General features: G+C 49.1%; 4 protein-coding genes across 4 annotated transcripts; 2 read left to right on the top strand and 2 right to left on the bottom strand.

Moving 5' to 3' along the window:
* Positions 1-625: 625 nt before the first annotated feature.
* Positions 626-2,513, top strand: POX_c04749 (Cytochrome monooxygenase AKT7; the record flags this gene model as incomplete). The annotated part of the gene is made up of 6 exons (XM_050113610.1): positions 626-703; positions 771-921; positions 984-1,043; positions 1,100-1,357; positions 1,449-1,814; positions 1,879-2,513. 6 exons carry the CDS (start codon positions 626-628, stop codon positions 2,511-2,513), a joined length of 1,548 nt encoding a protein of 515 aa, XP_049971166.1.
* Positions 2,514-3,571: 1,058 nt separating this feature from the next.
* POX_c04748 (Aminotransferase atnJ) lies at positions 3,572-5,049 on the bottom strand (the record flags this gene model as incomplete). Its single annotated transcript, XM_050113609.1, has 5 exons — positions 3,572-3,802; positions 3,869-4,503; positions 4,683-4,823; positions 4,910-4,945; positions 5,016-5,049. 5 exons carry the CDS (start codon positions 5,047-5,049, stop codon positions 3,572-3,574), a joined length of 1,077 nt encoding a protein of 358 aa, XP_049971165.1.
* A 1,090-nt stretch (positions 5,050-6,139) lies between these two features.
* POX_c04747 (uncharacterized protein) lies at positions 6,140-6,937 on the top strand (the record flags this gene model as incomplete). Its single annotated transcript, XM_050113608.1, has 2 exons — positions 6,140-6,316; positions 6,497-6,937. 2 exons carry the CDS (start codon positions 6,140-6,142, stop codon positions 6,935-6,937), a joined length of 618 nt encoding a protein of 205 aa, XP_049971164.1.
* Positions 6,938-11,423: 4,486 nt separating this feature from the next.
* POX_c04746 (uncharacterized protein) lies at positions 11,424-12,821 on the bottom strand (the record flags this gene model as incomplete). Its single annotated transcript, XM_050113607.1, has 1 exon — positions 11,424-12,821. The coding sequence occupies one exon, from the start codon at positions 12,819-12,821 to the stop codon at positions 11,424-11,426; it is 1,398 nt and encodes a 465-aa protein (XP_049971163.1).
* Between the last annotated feature and the right edge of the window lie 782 nt (positions 12,822-13,603).

The raw sequence follows: 13,603 nt of genomic DNA, 5'->3' as shown, positions 1-13,603 counted from the left end.
TTGTCATCTATATTCCTCTTCTACACGCTGATTCTGATGCCATGTTGCGTGAGCTTGGTCGCCCTTCATGAGTTCCGGCAGTGACCCACCCCATCATCTTCTCTGCAGCTGAGAGCTTCCATATGGTCTTTTGCCTGAGTCTCGCCCCACGTGAATGGAAGATGACTAGCATATTATCATACGTCGTTGGCTTAAGCGTCTTTTAGGAGTTAGAAAACCAGAAATAAGACTAGCGGCTGACCCTGCATGATGATGCGACAGACATCCGCGGGCGCGAGGCTGACGTGCACGGGCGGAGTCAGGACTTGGATCGGTGCTGACCAGTATGGATGCACTGACATGCTTTTCGCTCAATCGAGCCATTCCTGTAGGATCAGCGATTCAAGAGCAACGGGCCAGGTCATCATGCGAGAGTGGGAAGATGACAATGCAAAGATTGCAACGAGCCGCAAGTTGAACTTTGTCTTTCCTAACACCAATTCAAATCTCCTTGGGGCAGAACGTACCACCCCCTTGATCTCGTGGTACTTTTCGCGGGCAATGTTGCTTTCTTGACCAAGACCTTTTAGATAGTCTTGATGATAGCACTGCAGGAAGTCGTCTAAGTTCTTCATTTTCTGTCACCATGTGGGCAATTCAGCAGATCCGTGGAGTGTCGGTTCTTGCCATTGTTGAGAGCATTGGGCTCGCTTTTCTCGCCTATGTGAGTTCAGAAAGCCAGCGACCGACGAGTTAAATTGGGAAATACTGACTTTTACTTGATGATTTAGGTTCTACACATCATTGTCTATCGTGTTTGGTTTCATCCCCTTGCCAAATTCCCGGGGCCCTTCTTCGCTAAGATCACGAATCTCTACGGTGGGTATCATGCGTGGAAGGGGGATGTGCACATAAACATGCTGCAATGCCACGAAAAATACGGTCCGTAGTATGCCTCTTCTTTTAAAACGGGCTCGAAAGTTTTGTTGACAGTATTTGGAAAGGGGACATTGTTCGATATGCACCGGATCGGATCTTGGTCAACACGAACACTGGCTTGAAGGGTACGTAACACCCGTTGATGGATCCAAATCTCCGTACTAATATCCGTTTCTGTCAGACATCTATGCTTTTACGAAGCAATTCCAAAAATCCGCCGTCTATAAGGCAATGGTTCACCGCGCTCCCAACACTCTGACTCTCATTGACAAGAAGCAACACGGCCGCAAGCGTCGCACCATTGGCCAAGGATTTGGAGACAACGCTCTTCGAGGATTTCAGGATGCCATCATGGAGCTAGTCAAGTCATTTTGTGAGGCTCTTGTCCAGGATACGCCCGCGGGTGACTGGTCCGAGCCCCAAAACATGGGAAAGTGGTGTAGGTCTCTCGCATCCCTTGACGTTGGTGATTCATGAAAGAAGAGTAGTCTTCGCAAAGGATAACTGACCAGCGAATGTATTTTACCCAGCAAACTACTTGACATTCGACATCATGTCCAAGCTTGTTTTTGGCGAAAGCTTCAACTTGATCGGAAGCCCCGAGAATCGAGACATTGTCCAATGTATCGAAGACTCTAATGTCAGGACTGGTGTTCTGTTACAAGCTAGCGAGCTATCCACACGTCGGCTGGACCGAAAATTATTCCCTCATGCAATCAAAGGCCGCAACAAGTTCATTCGCTTTGTCACCGATCTGTTGAAGCAGCGAATGGCTGCCAAAACTTTGAAGAGGAAGGATGTGTTTTCTTTCTTGCTGGATGCCAAAGACGCTGAGACCAACCAGGGGTTCACCCCTGCGGAGATTGGTGCAGAAAGCACAACTCTCATTGTGGCCGGTATGTTGAGATCGTCACAGCTTCAACTTCTCTCAGTCGGTACTGTTCACGCTAACCATATCAGGTTCCGACACCACATCTACTGCGATCGCCTCCATGTTCTTCTACCTTGGCCACTACCCCGACGTCTATGAGCGAGTGAAGAACGAGGTTCGTAGCGCATTTGCCAACCCGGATGATGTCACTCTCGGGCCAAACTTGACAGACTGTGTGTATTTGCGAGCCTGCATCGACGAGAGCTTGCGGATGTCACCTCCAGCTGGCAGCTCTTTGTGGCGTGAGGTCGCCCAGGACAATGTTATCATTGACGGCCATGTGATTCCTCGCGGGTATGACGTTGGCACCTGCATCTACGCCATTCACCATAACCCCGAATATTATCCGCAACCATTCGAATACCGCCCTGAACGTTGGCTCGGGGAACCTGCAGAGGTTCAAGCTGCCCGATCGGCATTCACGCCCTTCTCCGTCGGTCCTCGAAGCTGTCTTGGTAAAGGCCTCGCCTTGACTGAGCTCAGCCTCACCATGGCTTATTTGTTGTGCAAGTATGACTTTAGACTTGCTCCTGGAATGGAGAAAGTGGGGGGTGGTTCGGCCAAGGACGGACCGGGTCGTCATCGCGAACTGGAATATCAGCTTCGAGACCATGTAACAGCGGCCAAAAACGGGCCGCTGATCCAGCTTCGTCTGCGACAGTGAGATGAGTGTTGTTCCTTTTGAATTCCGAGTGCATTGTGTGGCGGTGATGGGGGGGTTAACCCACAGGGTTTGGCATTTTGTGCATAGATTTGGACCTCGCTTGGTTTACAGAAGGGATAAAATGCTTGCCTCCATTGCATCAACTTATGTTTGGTGGTGCAATGATTGAAGTCCACCCTGATACTTGACGTCAACAGTGACATAAGTCTCACATCAAGGGAACATGTGCTAGCTCTTTGGCTTCGGAATGTCCCATTTGAAAATTTCAGATTAGCAATTGAGAACAACATGATGATGAAAAGTTCCTGCTCTCTCCTGCAGGCGGATGTTCTCAGATGTGAACCGTGATTATTACCCCCGCAGGATTGCTTGCGCAAACGATCCTGCCAGGTGAAACTGCCACGGACGGGCCGCGTCGTGAGTGTGGATAAGCGGAGGACCGGGGGCAAATTAGTCCCGCCTGCAAGCCTGAAATGTGAGGAACCCAGAACCTTAATTACGGGTGGCCTCGTGATACCAGCGGTCAGCAGTGATCGGACCACGATTGGCCAATCAGAATCACGCTCATACTGTACTGTAGAATCTGCAGTGTCCACCATATCTTTGTTCCGAGGCTTTCCTGCTAAACCGTCTTGAACCTTGGCTGTGCCGTCAAAGGGCAATAATCAAAGTCCAAAAAAAATATGCAGGCTACTGTACTAGTCAACCAGGGGTTTTGGATACTTATAGTATTACTGTATCTGCTTTAATCTTTTCCCAGCGCCGATGGCCCACTTGAGGTACAGTACATGTGTATGTACCTAATAAATGGTGGACACTGGGCTGCATTACAGGGAACTCCAGCTTCGAAGGATCAACAGTACGGTACCCGGTCAAACGTACTGTAAGCTCTGCAGAAACGTTTGCATGGAACCTACTGTAGGTATGTATGTAAGCTGGGAGAAGCTTGAATAAAGGATTGACCTTAGTAGAGGGATGACGCTCCGTGCAGAAGGTGGAAATCATAAAAAATTGAACTTGATGAATTTCTGTTCCAAGGACTGGTGTAAATTACGAATCTAGGCCTGCTTCACCTCGAAATGCCAATCCGGATAGTCCTGGTTTTCTCCGCGTTGGACGCTAGTCAGCTCCGCATACAGCTTTTGGCACACCGGGCCTGCGTTCTTCTCCTCTGTGTAAACGAAATGGTCACCTCGCGACCGATGCGTGATCGAAGAGATTGGGACTAAACAAGCGGCCGTTCCTACCGCCATGACTTCGCTGAAAGTTGACAACTCCGAGTACTTGACCTGCATTGATTATTTCGAGTCAGTCGGGATTGCTCCTCGGGATCTCGAGCCTGACGGTTGACTTACTGAGCGGTTTTCAACCTGATAGCCCAGCCTCTTTCCAATCTCCATCAAACTGTTGGACGTGACGCTATTGATGATGTTGTCACTTTTGGGGACCACGAGCACAACGCGTTCTTGCTCGTTGTCCTGGACCTCCAACCGCACACCCATAAAGCCTGAAGTAGAGAACTCATCAATTTCCTCCCCCGTTTTGCTGTCCAGGTGCAGAGTCATAGGAAATCCTTCTTTGGACGCGGCCTGCGACCACTTCATGACGGGAGCATAGTTACCGCCGACCTTCGCGTGGCCGGTGCCCTTGGGCGCAGCGCGGTCAAAATGTTCCATCACCACCGCCGGCAAGGGAGCCACTCCATGGTAGCTGCTGAACGGATGAACATAGACGCAGAAGGTGTACTCGGTGGGAGGAGTCAAGGCCAGGTGACCACTGGAGCCAAACAACACCGGCCGAATGTACAATGCCGCACCACTTTCGTAGGGAGGGACCCATTCTGCGTTGCGCGCGACCGCTACGTTGATCGCCGTAATGAAATGTTCGATAGGTACTGGAGGGATCGACACTACTTCGGCCGAGTGCTGCATACGCGCAGCATGGTATTCGGGCCGGAAGATCTGGATCTTGCCGTTTCGAGTCCGGTAAGCTGAGGAGATCGGTCAGTGAGATGGAGATTCTTTTGTTGCGCTGAGTTCATTCTCAACATGGGTAAATGAGTGCCTCCTCTTGCTGTGTCCACAATAGTCATGCGTCCTGGTGCGGCTGAATCCAAAGACGAGACATGGTGATTGGAATGCGACCAACGGGGACCTATTCTTCACGTACCCTTGAGACCCTCGTACACCTGCTGACCGTAATTCAAGCCCGGCGCCAACCCATGCACGCGAATGAATGGATCAACCACAAAGCGGGGCGCCGTCCACTCGCCCTTTTCCACCGAATAGGTCGATTGCACATGGCCGTTGACTAAGAATGATCGGCGCGACCGTCAGGTACTGACGGAATGATACCGCATGGGACAATAGCTCAAGTCTCGCAGGGTTCGCACTCACCCATGTCGGTCACGGCGAGGCCGAGCTTCGTCCAGTCTGCCTGTCCATGTCAGCTCGGGGATCCAATCCAACTCCTCCTGGATAAATGTGTGCGCTCATGACTGACCAACTTCGGCCGCGGGCGCGGGAGGAAAAGTCATGATGATGGCGACGGGAGGATGATCCTTCAAGGGGAAGGGGTGCGCGAGACGTTGGCGACTTTTATCTTACGATGGCGGCAGGAATTCATGGTGCGACCATCGTCCTTCTTATTTTGTTTTTTCCTTCGTTTCCTGAAGATTTTCTGGTTCGTCAACAGCTCTTCAGTGGTTTGTCAATGTGGGATGGATCTCCCAAAAGTCTCCAGTCACGGAGGATTGTTCGGAAAGACAGCTTGTCTTCATTCAGATGGGTCAGCAATTTTCAGGCCAAGTCAGAGGAATCCATCGGACTAATTGCATTGATTCAATGATCCTGCAGGAACCGGCCGGATTTCCGCTGACGATGCATTCTGGCACCTGTGCATAAGAGCGTAGTCAAATGCGGTTCAACCGGCTCAGGGTCCATATGACTGGACTGACTTCGGCCCCGTCGTAACCTCATGCAGCATCAGCAATGCTCCATCAAGTAAGATTACCCGAAGCAGGGGAAAACTAGAGCCAGACAAAGACAGGATGTCCACTCCTGGTGAGTTTGTGAATTGCTGTGGCTCACCACGGTCTTGCATGGAAGCTAGTAATTACCCTCAGGTGTCCATTGGGGTCGCATTGCATGAATTAGGAAGTCGCTCTTGACTCTCTGCGGCCAATTCCATGCAAGCTTAGGCAGGCGACTGGCCGGTGCCGATCCCGTGGAGGAATGAAGGCAGTAATATTCTGGATATCCTAAAAAAATGTGAGCAAAACGTGCTGGCACCGGTCAAACACCTCCATCCAGCGACATTGCATGGTATCACTATATGGCATCGCTGCATGTTCGCGCTGATGATTCAACCCTCGTGTTTTCTCGTCCTTCCTGATTACCATATATCAACAGTGATCTGGCTTCAGGTTGACAATACAAGGTTTTCCGATCGGCGTGTTTGATCATAAGTGGAACCGTGACGGCTAAGGTGAAGAAGGCTCACGACGCCGTTTCTCATTCTCAGCATATGATAGGACAATCTCCCGCCTCGATTAACTCTTGTTCTTCCTTCACATTGTCCCTCTGGTAAACCAACCGAGTTGCTTTTGCGACAAACCCGATAGCCCGATGCATGCTGAGGGGGATTCCATGTTGGTGTTCACCCAGTGGCACGACGACGACACAGCCGGCGCCGATAACTGGGCGGGCAGCAATGATCACTCTCTACCGGAACTCGATCTCCTCATGACCGTGTCAGGGCAATTACAAGATGAATCTCTCACCCATCCAGGAACATTTTTCATGGTATGTTGATTGATGAGTGGAGAATATGTTACCGGTCCAGGATCAGTGCTGGGGGTATCTCCGTTCGTCTCCTTGTCCAGGAGGTGACCAGATCGCCTCTGCCTCTTTTCCGACGACTGGACGGACGTGAACCGAGACTTTCGAGGGTCATTGCAACGCAATCTGACAGATGTTTCTTAGGACGAATATGCCATGACAGTTCCCGCTGATGCTGCACTCCCCTCGGTTCTCGCTGGAACTTCCCCCAACCAACTGAACTCTCCTGCCTCATCATTACCACCTCAGACCCGACCGAATTCCATACCCGATCAACCCAGCCAGCCTGGGCCCAATTCATCCTGCTGCTCTGCTCATGAACGTATTGTGCATCTCCTTCTCTCGAATGGGGCTAATGTCAATGTGCAAAATGCGAATGGGCAGACACCTCTCCATATAGCGGCCCAGCATGGTCATATCGGAATTGTGAGGCTTTTACTGGCTTCCAAATTCATCGACGTGAATATTCAAGACCACCGTGGAGCGACGCCTCTGCACCTTGCAAGTGAAAATGGCCATGCTATGGTGGTCACTCTTTTGGTGGAACATAACGCTCGGCTAGACGTGAGGACAACGAGCGTATGAGTCCACCAAGGCTATGTTTTCTTTCTAGCGACATTATCTCTCCCGGGGCTCTTACGAGATCTTTCGGAGCACTGCATTGAGATTCATGATGAGATTTGGGTGGAAAAGCGAGTTTCCTTTACTTCATATACTGTATATAAATTATTTTATTTTCATTCTTGTGAATTCGCCGGGCTTTGTGCTTACGCCCTTTTCTTGGGGCGGGGACCCAACTTTTGACAATGAAAAACAATTCGAACCTAGTCCTACTTTCGTCTTGGCTGCTAAGTCATGGCAGGTCGAACTGCGTATTACGCAAAGCATGCTTCGATATCTGACCTCATTGACAGACGATGTTCTGAAGTGAAATCCCTCCGAGCATATGGTCTGCCATCTCAAATAGAATAAGTGTAAGAGCCTTCATGTCTGTCCCGCTCAATCCGTAGATGCCGCTCGTGAACAGCGGATCGCAGCTTTCCCCGTGCCGACAGGTGGGTGGCCGCGGCGTCTAGTAACGTAATCCACGGTCACCCTGGACACACGGTCACCCTAGACACCTACCCCTATTAGAAAATTTCAAAATCGATTATCTCAACCAACACCCATTAATTCAACTAAATAATACGATTTTTACATAAAGTAATCCTATGGCCAACTTGGCCATATCTACTATAGGTAGGCGGAGCCCTCCTAACCGGTTGTATTAGCTAATTAGGCAAATCGGGCCCTTTATGCGATACTACCTTATTAGCTTCTACTAGCTAAATTAGCTGCTAGACTAGCTATAGGCTCTCTTCGATTGTTAGGCCTCCCTCGTGTGCAATCTGCCTAGTTAATCGAGTGCACTTTTGATGTTTCTTTTTATTCGCTACGCGTAGGTTAGCGTTATCCTGCGCTAGTAATATACCGCTATATAATAAGAGATAGGCGCCCTTAATAATCTAATTAAGTATAAGTTTTAATAGCGTAGGCGGGCTATTCGATCGCTATTTAAGAAGCTCTTTAAGTATAGAAGCTTGCTTCTCTAGCTATATTGCTATCCTAGGCGTTTTTAGGGTGAATTAGCTAGATCTGCTACTTAGTCGGCTTGATAGTAGTGTAGGCGTATAAAGCGATATATTAAGTTTCGAAAGTACTCTGTCGGTAGCTACTAGTACGATACTAGTAGCCGTGAAGCTACTTTAAATAATATTTAGTTAAAAAGCTTCTATCCTCGCGCGAGGATAATTAGCAAGAAAATTAAGCTTGTCGATATAATTATAGCCTATTCGGGCTAAGTCGCTTACGAAGCGACTGTACGTACGCTTTAGTACTACAAAGCACCTAATATTAAGCGGCTATAGTAAGTAAGACGAATATAAAGGTATACAAAGTAGTATAATATTATTTTCGGTACAGATTCGATCGAATTAAGGTATAAGATAGCTACTGTAGCTATTAAGTATAGTAACCCGGGTACGCTAACTAACTAGTCTAAAAGACTGAAATATACCAGAACGCATGTTCTGGTATGCCCGGGGACGGTATAAGTATCGCACTAATATTACCTACGGGTAGCTACGGCTACGTATAGCCACCTACCCTGTAGTACCGTAATAGTAGCCGTCAAGGATTAATAGCCGAAATCGTCCTCGTATACGCTAAGCAGTATATAGAATAAAGAGCTTTTAAAGCTAGCGAAGGCCGATCTTATTAGTAGTCTAGCCGTTATTTGATACTTTAATTCGCTAATCCCTAGGAAGATTTAATTTAAACTAACTAGCGATATAAGCCTAGGCTTTGAATATAATAGGGTAGTAGCGAGAAGCTATTAGCGTATATTGCTTCGATCGCAGTAACCTATTCGCGATTACTAGGCTATAAGATTAATCGCCGGCCGTAGTATTCTGCCCGCGTAATAACTTTCTGTGATAATATAAGGCCTATCGCAAAGCCTGTCTTATTAAAGTTATAGATATCCTCCGGTTATATCCCGTTCTCCTTAATCACTCTTTATATAGTCGCAAACTAGGCTTATAGGGCTTTTAGGTCTTCGTTTAATACGCGTTAGTAGTTATATCGCTTAGAGTAGCGCGATTAAAGCTTATCGCGCCGTTTAACGATTATTAATACCTAATTAACGCTAATAGTTAAGGGAGAGATAGTTCTACGCGCTATAAGAAGGATATTAGCTATCTCTCGAACGGTAGAGGGCCTAGGCGCTACCCCCCGCGAATCTATAGAGAGTATCTATATAGCAAGCGAATCCTCTTCTAACTAGGTTAATTTCTGGCTAGGGTTGCGTCTCTTATTAATAGAGACTACACCACATACACGCGTATGTAGGGTACTATACGGAATTTCGTATAGCTTCGCTACTGCACGAATAGACTTGACGCGGCTATCTTTAATATCGGAGAGGGCTAATAGGATCTTGCCCTCTTGACTAGTTAGTTTATGCGAGGATTTAGCACGAATTAGTAGTATAGTAGTTGGTTGAATTTGGTAGGTTGGTAGATTAACGCGTTTTCTGGTGGGGTGTCCAGGGTGACCGTGTGTCCAGGGTGACCGTGGATTACGTTAAGGGAGATGGTGCCTGCTTAGTCACTACATCTAGGATACTGTGACAGTACCTTACTAGTACCTGGGGGCAGTAGGTAAGACCTGGTTGGACAAGCCATGACCTGTCAACGTAGAATGATCGAGGCGGTCTCCGCCCCCCGCCCGGCCGCTCCGACTGCTTCTAGACCCTTTGGAGAATGCTCTCGATTGTCGCTCAGCTGATCCTTAGGACGGGCCTGCTGTGGGCTCCAAGGTTTAAAACCACCACTATCTACGTCAAATTTATGGGTGAATTCTATCAATTCAAATGGTAGGCGTGGGCGGTGTCCTTCAAGTATACACTTGTATAACCCGATCAAAATGGGCGCCCGGTGTCATTACTTACTACTAGTTACCGGGCTTACATACGAGGGACGTCTAAGGGGAATCCAGTCGCGACCGGGGCTTGAAAACCAACATTGAACCCAGTCGGTCAAGATCAGCCAGCCCTACATCCTCAATGTGCAGGGAAGACAATCGGGCCAGAGTCAAATCAAATCGGGGCGGCCATTAGGTCTTTTTTATCGTGAGCAGGCCCATATTGATCGGGCTGCGCTGCAGTAGTTAAGGATGGAACTACCGTACGAGACATGGTACAGTTTTGGGGTTGGAGATTCAATTCCTTTCAAGCTCTTCTTTAAACCTCGACTGGCCCTGAAGTTTGAAGAATAAGTTGAAGCCTATTAAAAGTTAAGCCCGGCCTGGCCTGACGGATACACCTGCAGACTCCGTGTGCCGGGCATTCCATAGATTGAGACGGGACCTATGATCGGGATACTACTATGTTCATAATCCCCGTGTTTTTGGGCACTTGTTGAGTGTCAATATATATCCCGCCCGCAACTCGGACGCGACCGAGGGGCACTTGCGTGCCGGCATTGGAGGATTGAACTACCTACCTATATACCTGGATACTTATATTCTGACTGTTTCAAATTGATTCGGTTGGCATATGTTGTCAGCCTGACCTTCTGTAGTACCTTTTCAGCAATTTCAAGATCCGAATTGGTATGAGTCTCGAAGTAAACGATTGAGTTCAATCAGAGGTTAATTGGTCCACACTTGCGTCACGTCTGGTTGAAGCGCGGCGGTGCCGCCTTCGTCGATGATTTTGTCCAATGACTGCGCGAGAAATCTTCCCTTTCTGACAGGCTGATTGGCGCTACCAAGGCTCAAATCACCTGACCATATCCCTAGCTACTTGTGGATCAATGTGTTCCACAACTGGAGCCATCGCGGATCGGATGATCCTAGACCAGGGCTGCTGAGCCAGAGCTCAGGCGTGCCATAGGGCCGGTGCACAAAGGCTATAACACGCTGAAATAGTCTCACGTGATGATTTTGAAGACTCAAAATGCAGGTATCTTACACGAAAGATGTAGCATAGAGGGGAGTCGACACACGCGACACCCAGGTCACATGATCTGTCACACCAACGAAGAAATGACACAAATCTCGTCATCCTTCTCCCAAACGCGACCGTGTTACATTCGTGCGCGAGAACGCATTTTTTTTTCGTCGCCTGCTGGGGAAGCCGAAGAATCTTGAATTTTGACTGGAAAGCATCACATGTTCGACAGAATTTCTCCTGATTATCATCAGAGCGCGTCGTTTTGTAGCGGGCGCTATCAACCTGTGTTTTGATGGCAGACAAGCACATTCGCCTCTGTAATGTGCGGAAATTGTCCAATGGAACGTCATCTCGAATCGAATGGGTGTGAATTTCAGGAGACAGCACACGCCATATATCTCATCATCACTGGACTAAACTGATGTGCATCCTCACTTGACCAATGAGAGAATGCTATTCTATTGAGCCTTATTCTCTGGATTCCTGAACCTCAATGTTCCTGATTTCATCATCTGCTATGGTACCGATCTCCACAGGCCACATTTACGGCTATGCCAACAGGCCACGCATCAATCGTCATGCCACCTGTCCATGCCACATAAAAATCTTATCCTCTGGCCGTCGCTTGAAAGAACCCGTGGATCGAGCACGCCACCATGAAAGATTAGGATCGGCCTCACCCAAAGACCCCCAGAGCGCGCCGTGATCTGCTCGAATGCGATGCCAAAATCTCTCGGCCACACCGTGACGCCAGTCTGCTCGGGAAACTGCGAACACAGCAAGCTCTGGGGTGACCTTATTCCCAATACCACCCTCGGTTTCACATGCACTAGGACTAGAATGGGAGACAGGAGATTTGGACGAGTGCCAAGGGAACGCAGTTTGCGGAAACACAAGCGCCAAGTTACGAATCGTCTCCTCAGGCGAGGATGCCGTGAAATCATGATCGTAGTAAGCTGTGAAATCCTCACTTTCGAGTCGTGATAGGAATTGGTCGAGATCGTTCACCACAGTAGGATCAGGGTGACGCTCGAGTGCAGTTCGAAGAGCCCGCTGCGAGGGGAAATCTTCGAGGGAGGATACAGACTCTACGGAGTGCCGCCCTCTTCGCGATTTTGGTGATCGGGGAGTCGCAAAGATGGCGCGGCTCAGTTCTGAAGCTGTTTTGAAGAGAATGGTCGAGCCGACCACAGACTTCTTCTCAAGTGCATTGGGTATTGTAAGCTCACCAGCACCTGGCCCGGGCAAATGATCCGGATACAAGAAAACACTGCGCGATGGTCGAAGCTCACGCGTCAAGTTGATTGCGGCATCCTTGAGGTCCAACGCGTGCAATCGAGCATTCATGGGAGAAATACCAAGTGTCGCGATAATGGGCACGCACTGGGCACGGATAGCTGATTCGATGCTCTTTAACTCAAGGCTGGCGATGGATCTGGAAGCATCAGATCCCACACAAGCATGCTCATTCGTCGTCGTGAAGACGTTGCAAGGAAGAGGTCGCGTCTCAACATCGCGTTGTTCGAGAAGAGTGCTGATCTGGAGGTTCGTCGCACGAATACGACGTATGATTTCCGAGTGTCCGCCCGGTGTTTCACATCCCAACTTTGCCGCGCAAGGTGCCTCGAGGTTCAACTCGCCATGTAAAATTACCGGGAAAAGCCCGACCCGGCGTAGAAAAACTAGGCTTTCGGCCAGTTGCTCGAGCTGTACGCCAGTATTGGAGCCGAAGTTTGGCCGTGAGAGCGCATTTGATCCGATCGCAATGACAGCCAGTGGATAGCCAGAAGTTGATTGAAGTTCATCCAGGTACGCGTGGATCTGCTGTTCCGAATCAACAAGCTGTAGTAGTTGGGTAATGACTGCGCGATTTGTTTGGGTATGAGGCGACCGTGCAGTCGCGAAAGTTGCAGCATAATGGCCCCCACATGGAGGAGTGACACGCAGTCTGGGCCAGCGGCGCAAAGCCTGCATTATGGATCAGCCATGAGCTTCGCCTTCCGCGTGTGCGAAAACCCTCTAATCATATTGAGAAAATTGGCGATATTATGGCTAATTTGGGGTGACCACTCTTCAGATCCACCGACTGATATTCAAACGACTCTATCGCTTACTTTTTCCAGCGTGTGCTGCACTGAGACAGTCATGCCTGCAGGGTGAGCTCAGCATGAGCCGTGGGGCTGGTTGTGGTTTGTATCGCGCTAATGCACGATCATCCGCCATCTGCTTCCTGCAGAATTGCCCTAATGTCAGATGTTCAGCCAATTTGATAATCAACAACTGTGACACCACCGGCCTACATGCTGCATGGACTCAGAACGTGGCAATCATGCAGCCCTGGCTGGCCTGCTGAACAATTTTCACGATTGATGTGGGGCATTGTGTCCTTGTCACGATTGGCAATCTGTCAGACAACTGCACTAGAATTGAAGATATGTCCCAATCAGGCAATAGACTTACTCCATGTCAGCCTCGATCCATCTCGCGCCAAACACTCACAGCTGTGAGCAACACTTTCCAGGCCCAAGCTTGATTGGCTACGATGCACACTGTACCTTACGAGGGATGATGGTCGCAGCACGGATTCGTTTACAGAGGCAATATGAAATCAATCATCTGCGTTCAGCGACGCAGGCTTTTTCTTTCCCTCTTTTCTAGACGAGCTTAAGGCGCAGAAATACATTCTGCTTCTCCATCCAAGTGTCTCAAACTTTGGCTGTCCTAATCAAACCGTGTCCCGACGTTCGCGCAACCCA

The sequence above is a fragment of the Penicillium oxalicum genome, chromosome III (genome assembly GCF_001723175.1).
Source record: "Penicillium oxalicum strain HP7-1 chromosome III, whole genome shotgun sequence".
Lineage (NCBI taxonomy): Eukaryota > Fungi > Ascomycota > Eurotiomycetes > Eurotiales > Aspergillaceae > Penicillium > Penicillium oxalicum.
Note: the sequence above shows the minus strand (reverse complement) of the source record. Positions and strands in the feature narration are given on the sequence as shown.